The sequence below is a fragment of the Babylonia areolata genome, chromosome 1, assembly GCF_041734735.1.
Source record: "Babylonia areolata isolate BAREFJ2019XMU chromosome 1, ASM4173473v1, whole genome shotgun sequence".
Lineage (NCBI taxonomy): Eukaryota > Metazoa > Mollusca > Gastropoda > Neogastropoda > Buccinidae > Babylonia > Babylonia areolata.
The window spans coordinates 4701325-4718867 of NC_134876.1; the positions used below are offsets into that span (position 1 = coordinate 4701325).

Sequence of the window (17543 nt, forward strand, 5' to 3'; positions counted from 1 at the left end):
TAGTCTCGAGTTTACGAGAGTTTTGAAACTGCTTTCGTGATCATGACAACGACAACATCCGCTGTCATGGTGGCTGATAGGCAGTCGTTTCTGAAGATCAAACAAACAAAAACTACAGCGTAATGTAGGGATATACAAGAATCTGATGTGTTGGATTTCAACAGTATGTGAATGATCTTCATTTGGAAGAATTAGTGGTGATTGTTTATCTCAGAAGTTGAAAGGATTTAATTATTTCAAGCACCATGTCACGAGCGGGGGCAACTAAAGGGGGCAAGGATAAGCCCAAGCCCCAACCCTCCACCCCAGTGACGGCCACAGAAATTGTACCTGGAAAGTTCAACGAAAGCGACTGGTGAGTGCAATATTGCATGTGCAAACCACTGGAATTTTTTTTGTTTTTTTTTGTTTTGTTTTTGTTTTGTTTGTTTGTTTTTTTGTTGTTTTTTTGACATAGTAATTTCATTATTTTTGTAAACATACCTCCATGCAGTCAAGTGTCACAATGAGAAGAGAAATATAGTCGATAGTGACATACTTACATGTCCCATATACGGGTAAATATGCCTCACAAAATTAGTCCAATTCACTACTACTATTGCTGCTGCTGCTGCTCATACCATTAATACAATAGCCAATTATTAGCTTCTGCGACGTACGCATCCAGATCCAGATATTTGTATCTGTAGAATGCGTCACTGTCGCCAAGATTTATGGCATTGTCGCGATGGGTGTGGGTGTGCGTAGCTTAGCAGGTTCATCTGTTTTTGCTGCTGCTAACACTGCTACAACATAGAACTGCTCTTGCAACTACTACTATTACTACTGCTGTTGTTGCTGCTGCTGCTGCTGTTACTGTTACTACTGCATACTTCTACTAAGTGGTACTGCTACTGTCACTACCACCACCCATGATGATGATGATGATGATAAACATCATAAGGAGCACTACAGTGAGACCAAAGAAACAAAAATGAAAAAATATATATATAAAGAGAAAAGAAAGGGAACAAAGATAAAAACATTCATATCCCAAACTTTGACTTCAGTCATCATAGCTTGCATGCACCAGAGTTTCACAAAATCAGTAAATAAATGCATGTAAACCAATGAATAAATATACTTACTAAACGACTTATAAAATGTATCATATACCATTACAACACTGATGCAGAAACAGTGAATTTTGTCTTCTTTTTTTCTTGTTATAGCCATTCAGTAATCTTGCTGTTTTTAAAAGTTGACTTTGCTTACTTTGAATAAGTTGACTTTCTACCAGAAAAGGTTGATTTATCTATACCTTGGACAAGTCAAACCTTGGTAAAGTGATAATAAGTTGACCTATTCTTTTTGTCTCTACAACTGATCTGGACACAGCTAAATGTGTGTTTGACTTGTGTGTGTGTGTGTGTGTGTGTGTGTGTGTGTGTGTGTGTGTGTGTGTGTGTGTGTGTGTGTGTTACACTATCTGTGTTTCTGTCAATCTGCTTCAGAATCTATTTCAACTGGTTTGTGTCAGGGTGTATGAATGCTAAAATGGTAAATTGTGGTTACCTAATTTGCTGTGAGTTGTGTGTGTTTGTGAGTGTGTGTGTGTGTGTGTGTGTGTGTGTGTGTGTGTGTGTGTGTGTGTGTGTGTGTGTGTGTGCATGTGCAGGTGTATTCTCACATGGGCAAGAGTAAATAGTTCAGTGTTTAAGAAAAAGTTTTAATCTATTTTTACAGGAATGCTATGGTGGAGCGTGACAATGCTGAGGACTTTATCCAGGACATTGTGGATGAAGTCCTTGGCAACACAATGGATGCCATCTACAAGCTCTATATTGAGAAGCAGCTCATGCCCTTTACTATCACTCAGGCCAAAGATGCCATTCTGCAAATTATTGAGGTGTGTGGTATCTGAGTTTTTCACTTTTTAAAGCTTTGTTTTTGGGGGGTTTTGTTGTTCTTTTTTTGTTTTGCTTTTTGTCAGATGTTTGCATGGGTAAGTGAGAAAGAAATTTGTGGTGTGTGTGTTGTGTGTGTGTGTGTCTGTCTGTGTGTGTGTGTTTGCGCATGCTTATATGTGCTCATTTTGTGGGTTGTCATGTGTTTTTGTCATGCTTGGTTATGTTCCCAATGTACTAAAAGTCAAAATACTATATATTTATATCAATAAAACATTCAGAGTACCTGGTTGCAGACTTAAATGAAAGATTTCTGTATTCTAGGCAAAATTCAGATAGGCTTCTACATTTTAGTCGTGCACTGAGTGAACAAGAAAAGCAAAAACAGAGTGCCCTGTGGTGCACCAGTGTTGGTGTACTACACAGTGGAGGAACAATCATCTAGCAATGCAAACTGAGGTCTGATTGTGAGATGATAGAAAAGATTGAAGAATAGTCAAATGACTGACTTTCACGTGTACATATTTGTTTCTTAAGAGATGTGGTTGAGGAGCGCTAAAACATTTGATAATTACTTTTGAAGAATATTAAACAAACAAATACGCCTAAAAGTTTCTTAAGTGTTCATAGATCTGGTTTGAGGCAGTCAATAGATCATTCTAATCTACATTCCACTTACTTCTGTATGAACACTGCTGTGGATCCAGAAATTCTTTCACAAATCTCTGTAAATGGACCAGCACACCTCTTTTGAAAAAGCTTCATCACAATTCAGTTGTTAGTGCTACACACAGAGATCATTCATTCATACGTCGGTAGATGTTCAGTCAGTAATTATCTGATTGAGGGACGGCAGACTATATATCTCCATCCACTTCCATCTGCATAACTATAATTATGCATGTATAAATCAATAATTATGCATACGTATAAATCAATCTGTGACAATTTTTCAAACCAGGGCTCTGTTTCTGAAACTGTTAATGAAAGGGTTGGGGGTTTATTTGCAAAATGATCATATTCATGATGAAATATACTGTGACAGATGCCATGTTTACCATGAAAAGTTATTTTACCTAGCTGGTGTGTGTGTGTGTGTGTGTGTGTGTGTGTGTGTGTGTGTGTGTGTGTGTGTGTGTTCTTTTGTGCTTTATGTCTGACTGACGTGTTATTGTGAAGTCATTTTTAGAGGTCTGAAAGCCCAATATGAATAAACATCTTTGCTGTTTCAGTGGCAGTTCTTGGCTCGGGATGAAGGAGAAGAAGGAATTACAGAATCAAACTGGCTTCAAGATGAAGGTTTGTGTCACAAAGTACATAAATGAACTGAGTGTGTGATGTCTGTGTATATGAGTGTATATCATTTGTGCATGTGTGTGTGTGCGCGTATGTGTTTATGCTTACACATGTCTATTTGCATACATGCACACAACACAAATGCATGGATCAAAAATATGCAACGCTTTCTTGCCAAAACACTTAAATTAATTTTTTGGCCATGGACAATTTCTCATTGGGGAACAGAACCAGACGCAGCTGTCACGGACTGCTGGGCCCAGGGTTCTGTGCCAAAGACACACGTCCCCCACCCCTCACCCATCCCTGAGGAAGAGGAGGAGAAGGTGGCAGAAGAGGAGATTGAAAGGTATGAACGATGAAAGATTTGAATGTTTGCTTGTATGTGTGTATGTATGCAGTGTGTGTGTGTGTGTGTGTGTGTGTGTGTGTGTGTATTTAAAACCATAAGACTAGAAGCTACACCAATGTCGCCTTGCAGAGAAGACAAGAAGCTTGAGTCAGAGGAACGTGTGTGTGTGTATGTGTCTGTGTGTGTATGTGTGTGTGTGTGTGTGTGTGTGTGTGTGAGGGAGAGAGAGTGCGTGTGTGTCTGTGTGCTAGTGTGTGTTAGTGTGTGTGTGTGTGTGTGTGTGTAACAGCATGAGACATTTAAGCAACACCAATGTTGCCTTGCAGAGAAGACAAGAAGCTAGAGTCAGAGGAATGTGTGTGTGTGTGTGTGTGTGTGTGTGTGTGTGTGTGTGTGTGTGAGTGCGTGTGTATCTGTGTGCTAGTGTGTGTTAGTGTGTGTGCATGTGCACGCACGCGCACGTGCACGTGTGTGTGTAACAGCGTGAGACATTTAAGCAACACCAATGTTGCCTTGCAGAGAAGACGAGAAGGTAGAGCCCGAGGAGCCAGAGATGGAGGACAAGGTGTCGGAAGGAGAGGAGCCAGAGGAGGCCGATGCCCAGGCTGCTGAGGCTGAGGCAGCGGCAGCTTCTGAAGCCAAGAAGAAAGAAGAGGTGAGATTACCTGCCCTAATGTCTGTGCACAGATAGATAGATAGGCGGCATTCATTGTTAAAAAGAAAAAAAAAAAAGAAAAAAAGAAGATTATCACAATACAACGATTGATTGAGGGAGGTTAGATTATGGGCCATGAGATAGATAGATTGTATTGTATTACTAATTTTTGTCACAACAGATTTCTCTGTAAAATTCAGGCTGCTCTCCCCAGGGACAGTGCATCGCTACACTGAGAGCACCATCCATTTTTCAGTATTTTTTCCTGCATGCAGTTTTTTTTTTGTATTTGTTTTCCCATCGAAGTGGATTTTTCTACAGAATTTTGCCAGGGACAAACCTGTTGTTGCCGTGGGTTCTTTTACGTGTGCTAAGTGCATGCTGCACATGGAACCTCCATTTATCGTCTCATCTAAATGACTAGCGTCCAGACCACTACTCAAGGTCTAGTGGAGGGGAAGAAAATACTTTCAACTGTGCCATGATTCGAACCAGTGCGCTCAGGTTCTCTTGCTTCCTAGGTGGACCCGTTAGCACTCGGCCATCACTCCAGATACATAGATAGATGGATAGGTGGTTTCCTTAGTGAAAACTATTATCACTGTTGAATAATTATTTGGGGGATGTGAGGTAAGTACTTGTCATGAAATCACTTGATAGATAAATAGGTGGCTTTCATTGTGAAAAAAAGTTATATCACTACACAGTGATGATCTGGTTGTTGTTGTTGTTGTTATTTTTGTTTTGTTAGTTTGGTTGGTTGTTGTTGTTGTTTTTTATTGTTGCATTTTCTCCTTCCCTTCCCTGGTATAGATCAGCTATCTTGGCTTAATTCAAATGTCAGCTGAGAATTCTTTGATATGCTTCAGTCGCTGCAAGCTGTTTGAATACAGTGTGTTCCATTTAAATGAAGAAAATCTTAAAGAGAATTGTTTTTCTTATCAAGGGCTTGTGGGTGGAAAAAAATATTCATTCTTATTATAGCAGTGGTAGTAGTTGTAGTAGCAGTAGCAGTTGCATAGATTTTTTTTCCTCCCTCTTTTTCAAGGAAAAGGCCAAGAAGAAGAGGAAGTTCAAGCCATACAGAGGCAAGCTGAAATCGGCCGGTGTTTCCCGAATGACAGAGTCTCTGGAAGAGACAGAAATTAACATGTTCATGGAGGAGATGGCAGCGGCCATGTCTCAGCATGAAGTTTCCGGCAACCTTCTGACCATGCCTGCCTCTTGTCATTCCATTCTGAGGGTGAGTGTGTCACTGTGTCTATGTGTCTGCGTGTGTCTGTGTGTAAAGCAGGCATGTGTGGGCATGCGTGTGCAAGTGCATGTTACTGTGTCAGTGTGCTTTGGGAGTGACCAAGTTTGTAAACTTTTACTTACTAAACTGTTGTTGTTGTTTTTTCTGTGTATTACAGATTTTCAGTACCAGTGTATAATACTGTACAAGTAAGGATGTTACTCTCAAGTGGCAAGGGTTAAAACACAAACACATACATTGATGATATTATACTCACATGCCTGCCACCGTACCCCCCTACTCCCAGACAGACAAACACACACACACGTAAATGCCCACACTTAACAATCACCACATTTACACGTCATTCCCATACCCACTCCCCTTCCTACACACACACACCATCAAATTTTCACATAACTTTATCACAGTGTGTTGGAATCAAATGGATTTCACACACACACACACACACACACACACACACACACACACACACAACTCTTTTTCTTACATAATGATTGTATCTGCATCAGGTTCAGAATGGTCGTCCCCCAGGCAACAAAGATGTGGAATATGATGAAATGGGCAATGTTGTTGCTGTTATGAAGCTTGACACTGAAAAACTACCTAATCACAGGTCAGCATGGAGTTGTTTGGTGTGTTTTTTTTGCACTTGTATAATGTATATAATGTGTTGAGCTTTGTGGGTTTTGTTTTTGTCAATTGATTACATTGAAGTGAATGTCGGGTTTTTGTTTTTGTCAAACAATTGATTACTATGAAGGGAATATTGTATAAGCACAGGATCGATGTTGAAAAAAATGCCTGATCATAGGTTAGTTTTGCTTTTCTTTCACTGGAACATTTTTGATCAGTGAATTGTTAATTTTTGCATGTTTGTCTTTTTCTTTGTGTATCATATAAAGTGGGTGTTGTTGTCGTTTTGTTTTGTTTCTTGTCTGTCAGTTAATTACTGTGTAAAGAATATTGTAAAAACACATCCATCATGTATCCAAACAGACATGCGTATGCATACTGTAAATTATGAAGAAGACATCTTGATGCTAGAATCTGTTATTGTTCAGGGAGGTGTGTGCTTGTGTATTTGAGAAGTAATGAAAGAAGTACTTGATTATTTTCAAGACATAGTTTTTGGTATCTTGATTTGATCAGCAGTTTTGATATCTTGATTTAGAAAGAAAATTTGAAATTTATATAGACCCCTATATCTGTATTTACACACAATTATTTACACCAAGACAATAATACAGATTGCAAATATGAACCAATTCACCAAAATATACCACAACATATGCCCTACACACGTACACACGCACACACACACATGCATGAGTGCATGCAAACACACACACACACACACACACACACACAAGACTGGATTTGTTAATGATCATGTTCATTTTTTGTTGTGTTTTGTGTTTTTCTCCAGAGTGAACGTCAGGTACCGTGTGGTTGATCCAGCAGTGGAAGCAGCACAGGCGCGACTGGAATCAATGCGGAGAGGTCGCTACATTGCACCCACGGAGAAACAGCTGGGCAAGAGTGTGAAAAGCAAAAAATCCTGCTCTGATTCCACTATCACGGGTACAACACTGTATTCTATTCTATTCTATCCTATTCTATTCTATTGCATTACATTACAGTTTTTTTGTCATTACAAATTTGGGGTTTTTCTGCCCAGGGAGAGTGTGTCACACAGTGTAGTGCCATCCTTTTTTTTTCTTTTTTTTCTCTTCTTTTAATCTGTATGAAAGTGTATTCGCTTTACTATGATAGTGGATTTTTCTAGAGAATTTAGCCAGGTGCAACTCTTTTGTTGCCATGGGTTGTTTTTTTTCCATGTGCTAAGTGCATGATGCACACATGATCTTGGCTTACCATCTCATCTGAAATACTAGGACCCAGATACCACTCAAAGTCTAGTGTGGAGGGGGTGGGTGGTGGGGCGGAGGTGGGGGGGAGTAAAAATCCCAGTCTGTATATGGCACATTTCCACGAGGTTTCCACTCCTGTTTACGTATGATAGGGTTTTGTTTCTTTCTTTTTATTCTCTTTCTGTCAGTCCATCTGTCTGCCTCTATTTTCTTTCCAAATCATATCACTGAGATTTTGATTCTCATAACTTTGTTTTTGTATCAGTATCGTTGATTGGTCAGTTGGCTTGCTCAGTATTTGATACTCTGGTTGAAAATTTGTTTATTGTCATGAAGGTGGCGAAATGGTTGATGATACACTTATTTGCCTACACAGTGTCCATTAGGGTCAGGCTTTGATCCTGATCCCAAGTTTGACTGGATTATCAAACTGAGTGTCTAGTCATTGAGGTGAAATGCATGCAGCATGCACTTGGCACACTGAAAAAAGAGCCCATGGTAATATAAGTGTTGTCCTCGGGCAAATATTGAGCAGAAGTAATCTGCTCTGATAGTTACACAAACAAACACGCATACTCTAGGCCTGACTAGGGCATTGGGTTATGCTGCTGTCAGGCATCTGCCTAGCAGATGTGGTGTAATGTATCAGGATATGTCCAAATGCAGTGACGTCTCTATTACTTGGTTTAAGAGTGTGTGTGTGTGTGTGTGTGTGTGTGTGTGTGTGTGTGTGTGTGTGTGTGTGTGTGTGTGTACATCTTTGTGTGTATGTGCATGCTGTATTTTATTGGTGTGACTGCAGTTTCATGGCTTTTTTTCAATGAATAAATAGATGAATAGATAAATAAGTAAAACAAGAGAGGCAAGGCCTTCAAGACTCACTTGTGATGCACTTTAAAAAAAAATCTAATCGTTAAAATTCTATATTTACTTTCATGTGTGTATGTGGGTGTGGGTGTGTATGTGTGTGTGGTGTGTGTGTGTGTGTGTGTTTGTGTATGTGTGTGTGTTGTTGTGTGTTCATGTGTGTGTGTTTGAGTGTGTATGTGCATGTGTGTGTGTGTTTGTGTGTATGTGTGTGTGTTGTTGTGTGTTCATGTGTGTGTGTGTTTGAGTGTGTTTGAGTGTAATAACATATTTCAAGTAAACCAACCAAACAAATATATTAACTAATCTTCTGTATTAACTTCTGTTCCTTGCATCATGGCAGAACCAGCTTCACTTTGGACTTGTGATCCAGTGCTCACCATTAATCAGGGTTCAAGGCCCTGTATTTCAGTACGGCGATGTGTCCTTGGGGGGAAAAGCACTTTACTCTCTGATTTTCCTCACTCCACCCAGGTGTGAATGGGTACCTAACTTTTGGTTTGGGAAGGTTAAAACGGCAGAAGAATGAGAGGATTATGCTGCGCTATTCCTAATGCTGAACCCCTGTACACGGTGGATATGAATTCACTGCCCACGATGGCGTGAAAAGGTTGTGGGGCCTCTAACTTTTCTTTTTCCCGTTTCTTGCAGGGAAAACTTCTTTGAAGTCTGTGAAGTATAGGAGGCCAACCAACCCATCACTTCCGCCTAGTCTGGTGAGTCAGAACGCTTCTTTTACCGCTGCTTGTGATGTGACGTGTGTATCGTCCTTTCTGTGTGAGGGTTGGGTTTGGCTGGATGATTGTATTGTGTAGGGTGCTAGGGGTAGGTGGGCCAGTGGTGGAGGGGAGAGTGGTAGTCGATGGTTTTGGTCAGATGAGTGATTGTATTTTGCCACAAGAACAGGTTGGGTTTGGGAAATAATAGAAACTTTTGTGCTGCAAGTCAAAAGATTTTGTGATCAAAATGTGTTGTTGTTTTTTAACACACATGCACACACACATGTAGCACATTACACACACTCATGCACATGCACACCACACAACACACACACACACACACACACACATATGTGCACATATATGTGCAGATGTGTGTGTATGCATACACATATATATATATATACACACGCACACACACACACACACACACATAAACACAAATACATGCACACGAACATGAACATAAACATAACATTAGTACCATTTAGTCTCTCTATATAAGATGTTGTGTTTTTGTGTTGTTGTTTTTTTAATTAACATTATTTTCAAGTTATTGGATCGATGGATTTTATTCGTGCATAAGAACTAGAATATCCACATACAAATATTCATGTTTCAGTCAGTCTGTCAGTATTACACATGCCTGCCATGTCCATACATATGCACACACACACACACACACACACACACACATCGTTACACACACATATTCACATTCATAAACTACCAACACCAGCAACAACAAAGTCATATTCAGGAAACAGGTAAATTATGCATAACAACAACAACTAAAAAAAGCTATTTCTTGCTAAGAATAACAAAGAGCTAAGGGCAAGCACCTGAGAAACAGGCAGAAAAATTCAAATATCTCAAACCTAAAATATTTGACCCAGTTTCATCTCAGTCACAAGGCAGACAACAGAATTAGACGAAGGGGGACCTATTGTGGCTATATAATGTTCTGAATTTAATCTGTTTCAAACTCTTTATGCTTTCCTTGATTCGTTTACAAGTCATCAGTGTGTGAAAATTTCAAATAAGAAATATGGATACTTTCATCATCTCACTGTATTATAGCATAAGAGGGGGAGGAAAGTCAGGGGAGCTAACTGGCAGTACTGAGTTAAGGAATTGTTGAACAATATAGTTTATAAACCAGTATGGGTTTGACTTTATTTCACATCTCCATGTACAAGATACATTTAAAGCCAAATGACACACAACATTGACAATGATATATGCCACATATACAAACAGTTTCACTATCCCCATTTCTGACACTGTAGAACAATCAAAGGTTTTGTGACATTGTTGTGCATAAGAGTCGTGCTACATTCAAGCATAAGAAATCAGCAACCAAGTCACGTGCACCCACTCTGGTGAGTCAGACCACTTGTTGTACTGCTGCATGCGATGTGTGTCTCATCCTCTCTGTGTGAGGGTTTGGTTTGGTTGAGTGGTTGGATTGGCCAGTTGGGAGTTTGGGTGGTTGGGCCACTGCAAGGGTGGATGGTTGGTAATTTGGGTTGGCCAGGTAACTGTGGTTTGACACTGGAACAGATTGGGTTTAAGAAATAAAACGTGTGTGCTGCAAATCAAAAGATTTTGTAATCAAGACATTATGCAAGCAGCTAGAGGACGTGCAGCGCCGAGCCACAAAGCTGATCTCCTCGATCAGTGAGCTACCTTACTCAGAAAGACTAGAGCGACTAGGCCTGCCTAGCCTGGAACACAGACGACTCGGAGGGGATATGATAGACACCTTCAAGTATGTCCACGGACTCCACAAAACTGAAAAACCAAAACTTGAAACCGCAGAGGAATCAGGCACCAGAGGAAACATGAAGAAACTGTTCCCACACCACACCCACTGCGACACCAGGAAACACTTCTTCAGTGAAAGGGTCACCAAGACGTGGAACAGTCTCCCAGACGAAGTGGTCCTGGCACCGTTGGTGAATGCCTTCAAGAACAGACAGGATGTCTACTGGAAGAACAAGCCAAACAAGTACAATCCGTCTTGCCAATAAGCCACGCATGCAAAGTTTAGTATGTACAACTGATGACCCACACGGAGCGATGAACAGGTCTTCAAGACCTAAAACATCGTACAGTTCAAGTTCAAATGCGTACTTTTTTTTTTTTTTTTGACATGTAACTTATATGTACACTACACACAAACACACATACATTTGCACACACAGACACACACGCACACACAAAGACACACACATACACACAGACACGTCCACACACACACACACACACACACACACATACATACACACACCATCAGCATCAACAGCAATAACAACAACAAAATCACAACATATAAATCATGCATAACAAGAACTAAAAAAAAAAAGTCTTACTTAGAAAAACAAACGGTAAACTATCCCCATTATTAATATAGTATACTGACTACTTTTTTTTACACTATTAGACTGTGATTTTCCACAACTTTTATATTCCATTTTCTAATAAATATTATGACTGAAATTTCCAGCACTTGTACATAACTTAAATCTGACCTCAGAACTCATCTCTTCTTTCAGCAATAGGTTTGTTTGTAGCATGTCACTCCAAACAGTATTATTATACTCTTGTATATGTGGTATGCTTGACTATTTGTGTATACATATATACATAATGTATGTGTACACATATACATTCATGTACAAATGTGTGTGTATGTGTGTGTGAATATGCATGTGTGTATCAGGAGGCGAGTATGTATGTATGTATGTTTGAATGTACACTTTCATGTTTGGATAGTGTATAAAATGTATGTAGTTCTTGCTCCGTGCATTTTGGCATGCACATTATTTGTAACACTGACACAGTGTGTGATGTAGAATATTGCATCTTCTGTGAAGCATCAAGAGCAGCTTTCTGGATAGTGTGCTTCATAAGTTTATTATTATTATTATGATCTTTTTACAACAAGAACTTCTTCTTCTTTTTCTTCTGTGTTCGTGGGCTTCAACTCCCACGTTCACACGTATATACGCGAGTGGGCTTTTATGTGTATGACCGTTTTTACCCCACCATGTAGGCAGCCATACTCCGTTTTCAGGGGTGTGCATGCTGGATATGTTCTTGTTTCCATAACCCACCGAACGCTGACATGGATTACAGGATCTTTAACATGCGTATTTGATCTTATGCTTGCGTATGCACAAGAAGGGGGTTCAGGCACTGGCAGGTCTGCACATATGTTGACCTGGGAGATTGTAAAAATCTCCACCCTTTACCCACCAGGCGCCGTCACCGTGATTCGAACCCGAGACCCTCAGATCAAAAGTCCAACGCTTTAACCATTCGGCTATGGTGCCCGTCTACAGCAAGAACAATTATCCATGAGATGTTGTGTTGCTGCACACCTCATGGCTGAAGACTGTGGTATTGATTAAAGCACCAAGAGAAGTTTTCTGGACAGAGAGTGCTTTATTATCATAATGAGCTTTCAATTTTAAAATTGGCTATGAGATTATGTGTTGCTGTGTCTCTGACAATTAGAGACTATGGTGTTAAAGCACCAAGAACGTTTCTCTTTTTTTTCTGGATAGAGTGCTTTATTATTATACTGTAATCTTTCAACAGTAGAAATTAACCATGAGATGTTGCGTTGCTGTGTTTTTGACAATTGTTGATTATAGTGTTAAAGCACCAAAATTTTTTTTTCTTTTTCTGAATAGAGCGCTTTATTACTATACTGTAATTATCTTTCAACAGTGGAAATTGACCATGAGATGTTGTGCTGCTGTGTCTCTTAACAATCGTAGATTATAGTGTTAAAACACGAAGAGCTTTCTTTTTCTGGAAAGAGTGCTTAATCATTGTACCGTGATTATCTATAAACAATAGAAATTGTACTTGAGATGCGTTACTGTGACAAACGAAATTGACCATGAGATATCTATGTTTTTGACAGTTGGAGGCCATGGACGTGAGCACAGGCGTCGTGGTCACTGAGGCTGGAAGGACCAAGAAGGGACCTGGACGGGTGGGTGGATGCTGTTGTTCATGGTGGTGTGATGGTGGTGATAGCGGTGGGGGTGGGGTGGGGGGCAGGGGGGGGCGGGGGGGTTGGGGGGGGGGGGGGGGTTGGTGGGTGATCAGTCCACAACCTTTGACATCTACTTGAAAGTGAAACTTTTTTTTAAAAAGTTTTTGTTTTATCTTATTTTATTATATTCTGTTCCATTTTTCTTTCTTTTTTTATTGATTTTTTTTTTTTTCTTTTTTTTTTTTAAATCTTATTTTATTTTATTCTATTTCATATTTTATTTTTATTTCATCTTTTTTTGTTTTATTCTGTTTAATCTCATTTTGCTGCTATTTTTCTTTTCTTTTCTTCTACAGTACATAAGGAAATCAGACATCCTGGAAAAGCACCAGAAAGACCTGCAGCCAGTCACCATCAAGATCAACTCCAACACTATCTCTGTGTCCGACCTGTTGGACCGCAACACCCCAATCCTGCGTCCCATCGACGATTCCCGCCCACTGCCTCCCATCATACCCACGCCGCCCAACAGCACCCCGCTGTCTACATAAATTGCCAGGACTTACTTTAGAACTCAGTATATCTGCTGGCCTGATAACACCATGAAGTGACTGTGTTGCTGCAGTTATTGGGGGTTTTTTCTTCTTTTTTTTTTTCTGCTGGCCAAGTAATGCCAATAAGGGACTGTGTTGCTGCTGTTATTGTTTTTTGTTTTATTATTATTATCATTATTCTACTGGCCAGGTAATGCCACTATGTGACTGAAGTGTTATTATTATTATTATTACTATTATTACTGTAAGGTGGAAGGAGATGACTGGGCTCCACCATCCTGTACTGAGCCCTAAACACAGTGGATATGAATTCACTGCCCTGATGGACACAAAAAGCTATGAGACCTTTAACCTGTTATCATTACTATTATTGTTATTAATAATTTTATGGTCAAATATTTCCATTAAGTAACTGGAGCCTTACAGTCATTATTATTATTTTTGTTATTATCATTATTATCACAAAACAAATACACTTACAGACAGAAAAAAAAAGAAAAAGAAAAAGAATGTTGCTGCACTGTGGCGATGTGTTCTCCCTCTGGGAGAGCATCCTGAATTTCACACAGAGCAATCTGTCACAACAAAAAAGTATTACAATACGATACAAATAACACCATTTTGTGATTGAAGTTGTTTTTTTAATGCCATTAAGTAACTGGAGTTTTATACTATAGTATTGTTATCATTGTAATCAACATCCTCATAATCATCTTCATTGTTATCTTTTTTTCTTTTTCTTTTTTAGGACATGATCCATTTATGACATTATCTTCTTGTAAGCTGCTGCCCAGTGAATTGCACAAGGCTGTATTAGAGTCAAGTCTTTGACATGCTGTGACTTTTTTTCAATGCTATAAAAGAAGTGAAAGAGGCTGTGATATCCATTTCAATATAACTGTAAGTATTGTTGATGTTTTTAATGGTCTCTGTACTTGTAAAAAAAAAAAAAAGGAAAGGGAGACAGATGATACAGACTGGCTTTTCAGCATAATTATATGAGTGTGGGGTTGTGGGGTCGATTTGCCTTTCAACTTCCTATGACTTCATTTTGAACAAAAATGGCATAATTTTAAACACAAGTTTACAGAAAGAAAGCCACCTAATAATTATCATATACCTGATGCCCTTGACCACTCTCGCTGGAGGATGCTGTGCTGTAGTGGCATAAAGACGTTTGAAAACAAGAGAATGCTGGCCATTAAGGAGAAGCGTGAGTGAAGAAAGCAGGGCTCAACTTCTGGAGACGTTTTCCCTTGCAAGAATCGGCCTCTTCTCCCATATGAGGACACACACCAACAGATAAGCCTGCCTACCTACTCATCCGTCAGTCTGACGGGAGACTCCATTATCATCTGATTTCCTCCAGAAACAGAATTTTGTATGGTTTAACTAATAAAATCTGCCGTCTTCATTTTTTTTCTCTCTCTCTCTCAATCATGCACCAACAAATTATTTGGATCGAGTGAAAAATCAGTAATGTTTTATTTTTTTCTTCGTTATCAAAACCAGAAAAGATGTTGTGAGTGTGTATATGTATGTGGTGTGTGTGTGTTTGCATGTGTGTGAGTGTGTGTGTGTGTCTGTGTGTGTGCACGTGTATATGTATGTGAATGTGTGTTTGTGTGTGCGTTGGAGAGAAAGATTACATGTAGATATTTGTGCGCAGCACACACCAATAGAAACTAGTGCACTCAAACATGGCTTCAAATATTGGAAAGTGCACACGTGTGCGCGAGCACACACACACACACACACACACACACACACACACACCTAATAGACGAACACCAAAAAAAACTTTTGAAGTGATACATTGGTTTTTATTGGACTCATATACTGATGCTTAATTAAAGACTTTGTTGTGTTTGCATGTAATTTGTAATATTGATTGCCTTGGTACATTTCAAATCTTCCCAATTTCATTTTCATGAGTTAGGGAGGCATTCAGAATGGAATATAAGATGCAGTTGTTTGATCAGTCACAATATGTTTTTAAAACATTTTTACTGTATTTTTTGTTCTGTTTTATGAATTTATAAATCCAACAAAGCTTCAGGTTATCATATCTGAACTGTCAGAAAGCTGACGATTTGACTTTTTTGGTTGTTGTCGTTACATGAAAGATAAAGCATATCTTTATCCCACAATAAGAAAACCATCTACCAGTGAATACATGGATGCCTTTTGTATATTTTTTTTTCTTTTTGTCACCTTCTTCTTCAATGATAATAAAAACCATGTAATGAGAACATGTCTACTCTTTGTCTAATATACTCATAATATTATCGTTACCATTATCATCAACAACATCATCATCATCATCATCATTGTTGTTGTTATCAATGCTGCTGCTGCGATTGTCACTACTATTGTCAGATTTCCAGCTACTGCTGTATCATATTCTCAGATGCCTTGTAAATTCACAGACCTTTGAGCAACTATTGATGCCCCTTGCCTGCTGCTGACAAATATGCTCATCATTGAAGGGCTGTCAGCTCTCGGGGATAAAATGGTGGAGCTTACAGGACGGGATTTCAGTCACCATTCTGAATCTGGATTTCATCCCCTTGTGACTGCATTACTTTTATTCTGTGAAATTGATTGCATCATTGAAAAGTACACAAAAAGTAGTAACTACACTTTAGATTCATGTCACGCTGATAACATTTCACCAAGGGTCAGCAGTTCAGAAGTTTCAAGGACAGGCACAACAGGTGACAGCACCTGGTGGGTAAAGGGTGGAGATTTTTCCAATCTCCCAGGTCAACATATGTGCAGACCTGCAAGTGCCTGAACCCCCTTCGTGTGTATACGCACACAGAAGATCAGATACACACTTTAAAGATCCTGTAATCCATGTCAGCATTCGGTGGGTAATGGAAACAAGAACATACCCAGCATGCACACCCCCGAAAATGGAGCATGGCTGCCTCCATGGTGAGGTGAATAATAAAATTGTCATACAAGTAAAATGTTACATGTCTGTGTGAGTGTGTATGTGTGCGTGCCTGAAATCTGATTAAATGACACAGAAAATGAATGATAAGCGCCCATGGCAGTGGCAGCCATCAGTTGGCTCTAACCAGGTAGAAATCCTGTTGTGCAAATGACCCCATATTTGTAAAGCACTTAGAGCTTAGTCTCCAGCCGAGGATAGGCGCTATATTTGTATCCACATCAATCAATCAAAATAAAAACATATGCATTCAAATTGTTTGGGTTTCCACAACCCTTATTTCTTTTTTGACTTTTAAGAAGTAGAAGACAGTTCTTATAGTGGTGCAGCACTGTGCACGACAGCTTCAGAAAAGAAGGTAAACAAAAGCCTAAATAGTTTAACAGGGTGGGGATATTTGATCTGTCATTCCGGAAATGTTTAAATGACAGAGTTTTATCAGGACAGCAGGATGTGTGTAACGTCAGATTCTTGTTGCGGTTTTTCTAAAGACTGTGGAATTACTGCCTTCCAGAGCAAAGTCATGTACAGGAAATAAGGAAAAATAGTTGACATGGGCATAAGCCTCAATCAGCAGAGGTATTCTCTGTGTGTTATTGTTGCATGTTTGTTGTCAGAGAGAGGGAGAGACAGGTTTTCAGCTCATGTAGGAGAGATCAGTTGTAATGTGCCTGTGGTGGAGTGGTGGAGTAACCCTTTAGGACCTGTCACACACACACACACACACACACACACAAAATACACACACACATATATCCATATATATATATATATATATATATATATATAGTAAATATACAACAAATCACAGGTTTGCACAATATGTAGCAATTTGCATGACAGCAGGGGCATAACCAAAGTACCCATTTTCATTACTAAATTCACTTCCTCTATATCAGTAAAAATATAGATGTCTTTCTTCCACCGCTCCATCCCGGAATGGAACACACTGCCCCAGGAGGTTTGTCACAGCCGAGTCGCTGGACTGCTTCAAGTCCAGATACGATCGACTGGTCTCCTGCATGTGAAACAAAAGCTACAAAAGTAGCTTTTTACCCACCCCATCCCACTCTTCCCCAGCACTTCTGTTTAGTCCGCCCCACACCCCACCCCC

At 39.5% G+C, this 17543-nt stretch overlaps 1 protein-coding gene across 1 annotated transcript; it reads left to right on the forward strand.

Annotated features, from left to right (window-relative positions):
- Nucleotides 1-45: 45 nt before the first annotated feature.
- On the forward strand, nt 46-16410 carry LOC143298889 (uncharacterized). The gene is made up of 11 exons (XM_076611943.1): nt 46-355; nt 1726-1888; nt 3119-3185; nt 3411-3531; nt 4054-4189; nt 5238-5432; nt 5957-6060; nt 6874-7028; nt 8837-8901; nt 12842-12913; nt 13273-16410. The coding sequence occupies exons 1-11, from the start codon at nt 246-248 to the stop codon at nt 13465-13467; spliced, it is 1383 nt and encodes a 460-aa protein (XP_076468058.1). The 5' UTR covers nt 46-245; the 3' UTR covers nt 13468-16410.
- The last annotated feature ends 1133 nt before the right edge of the window (nt 16411-17543 follow it).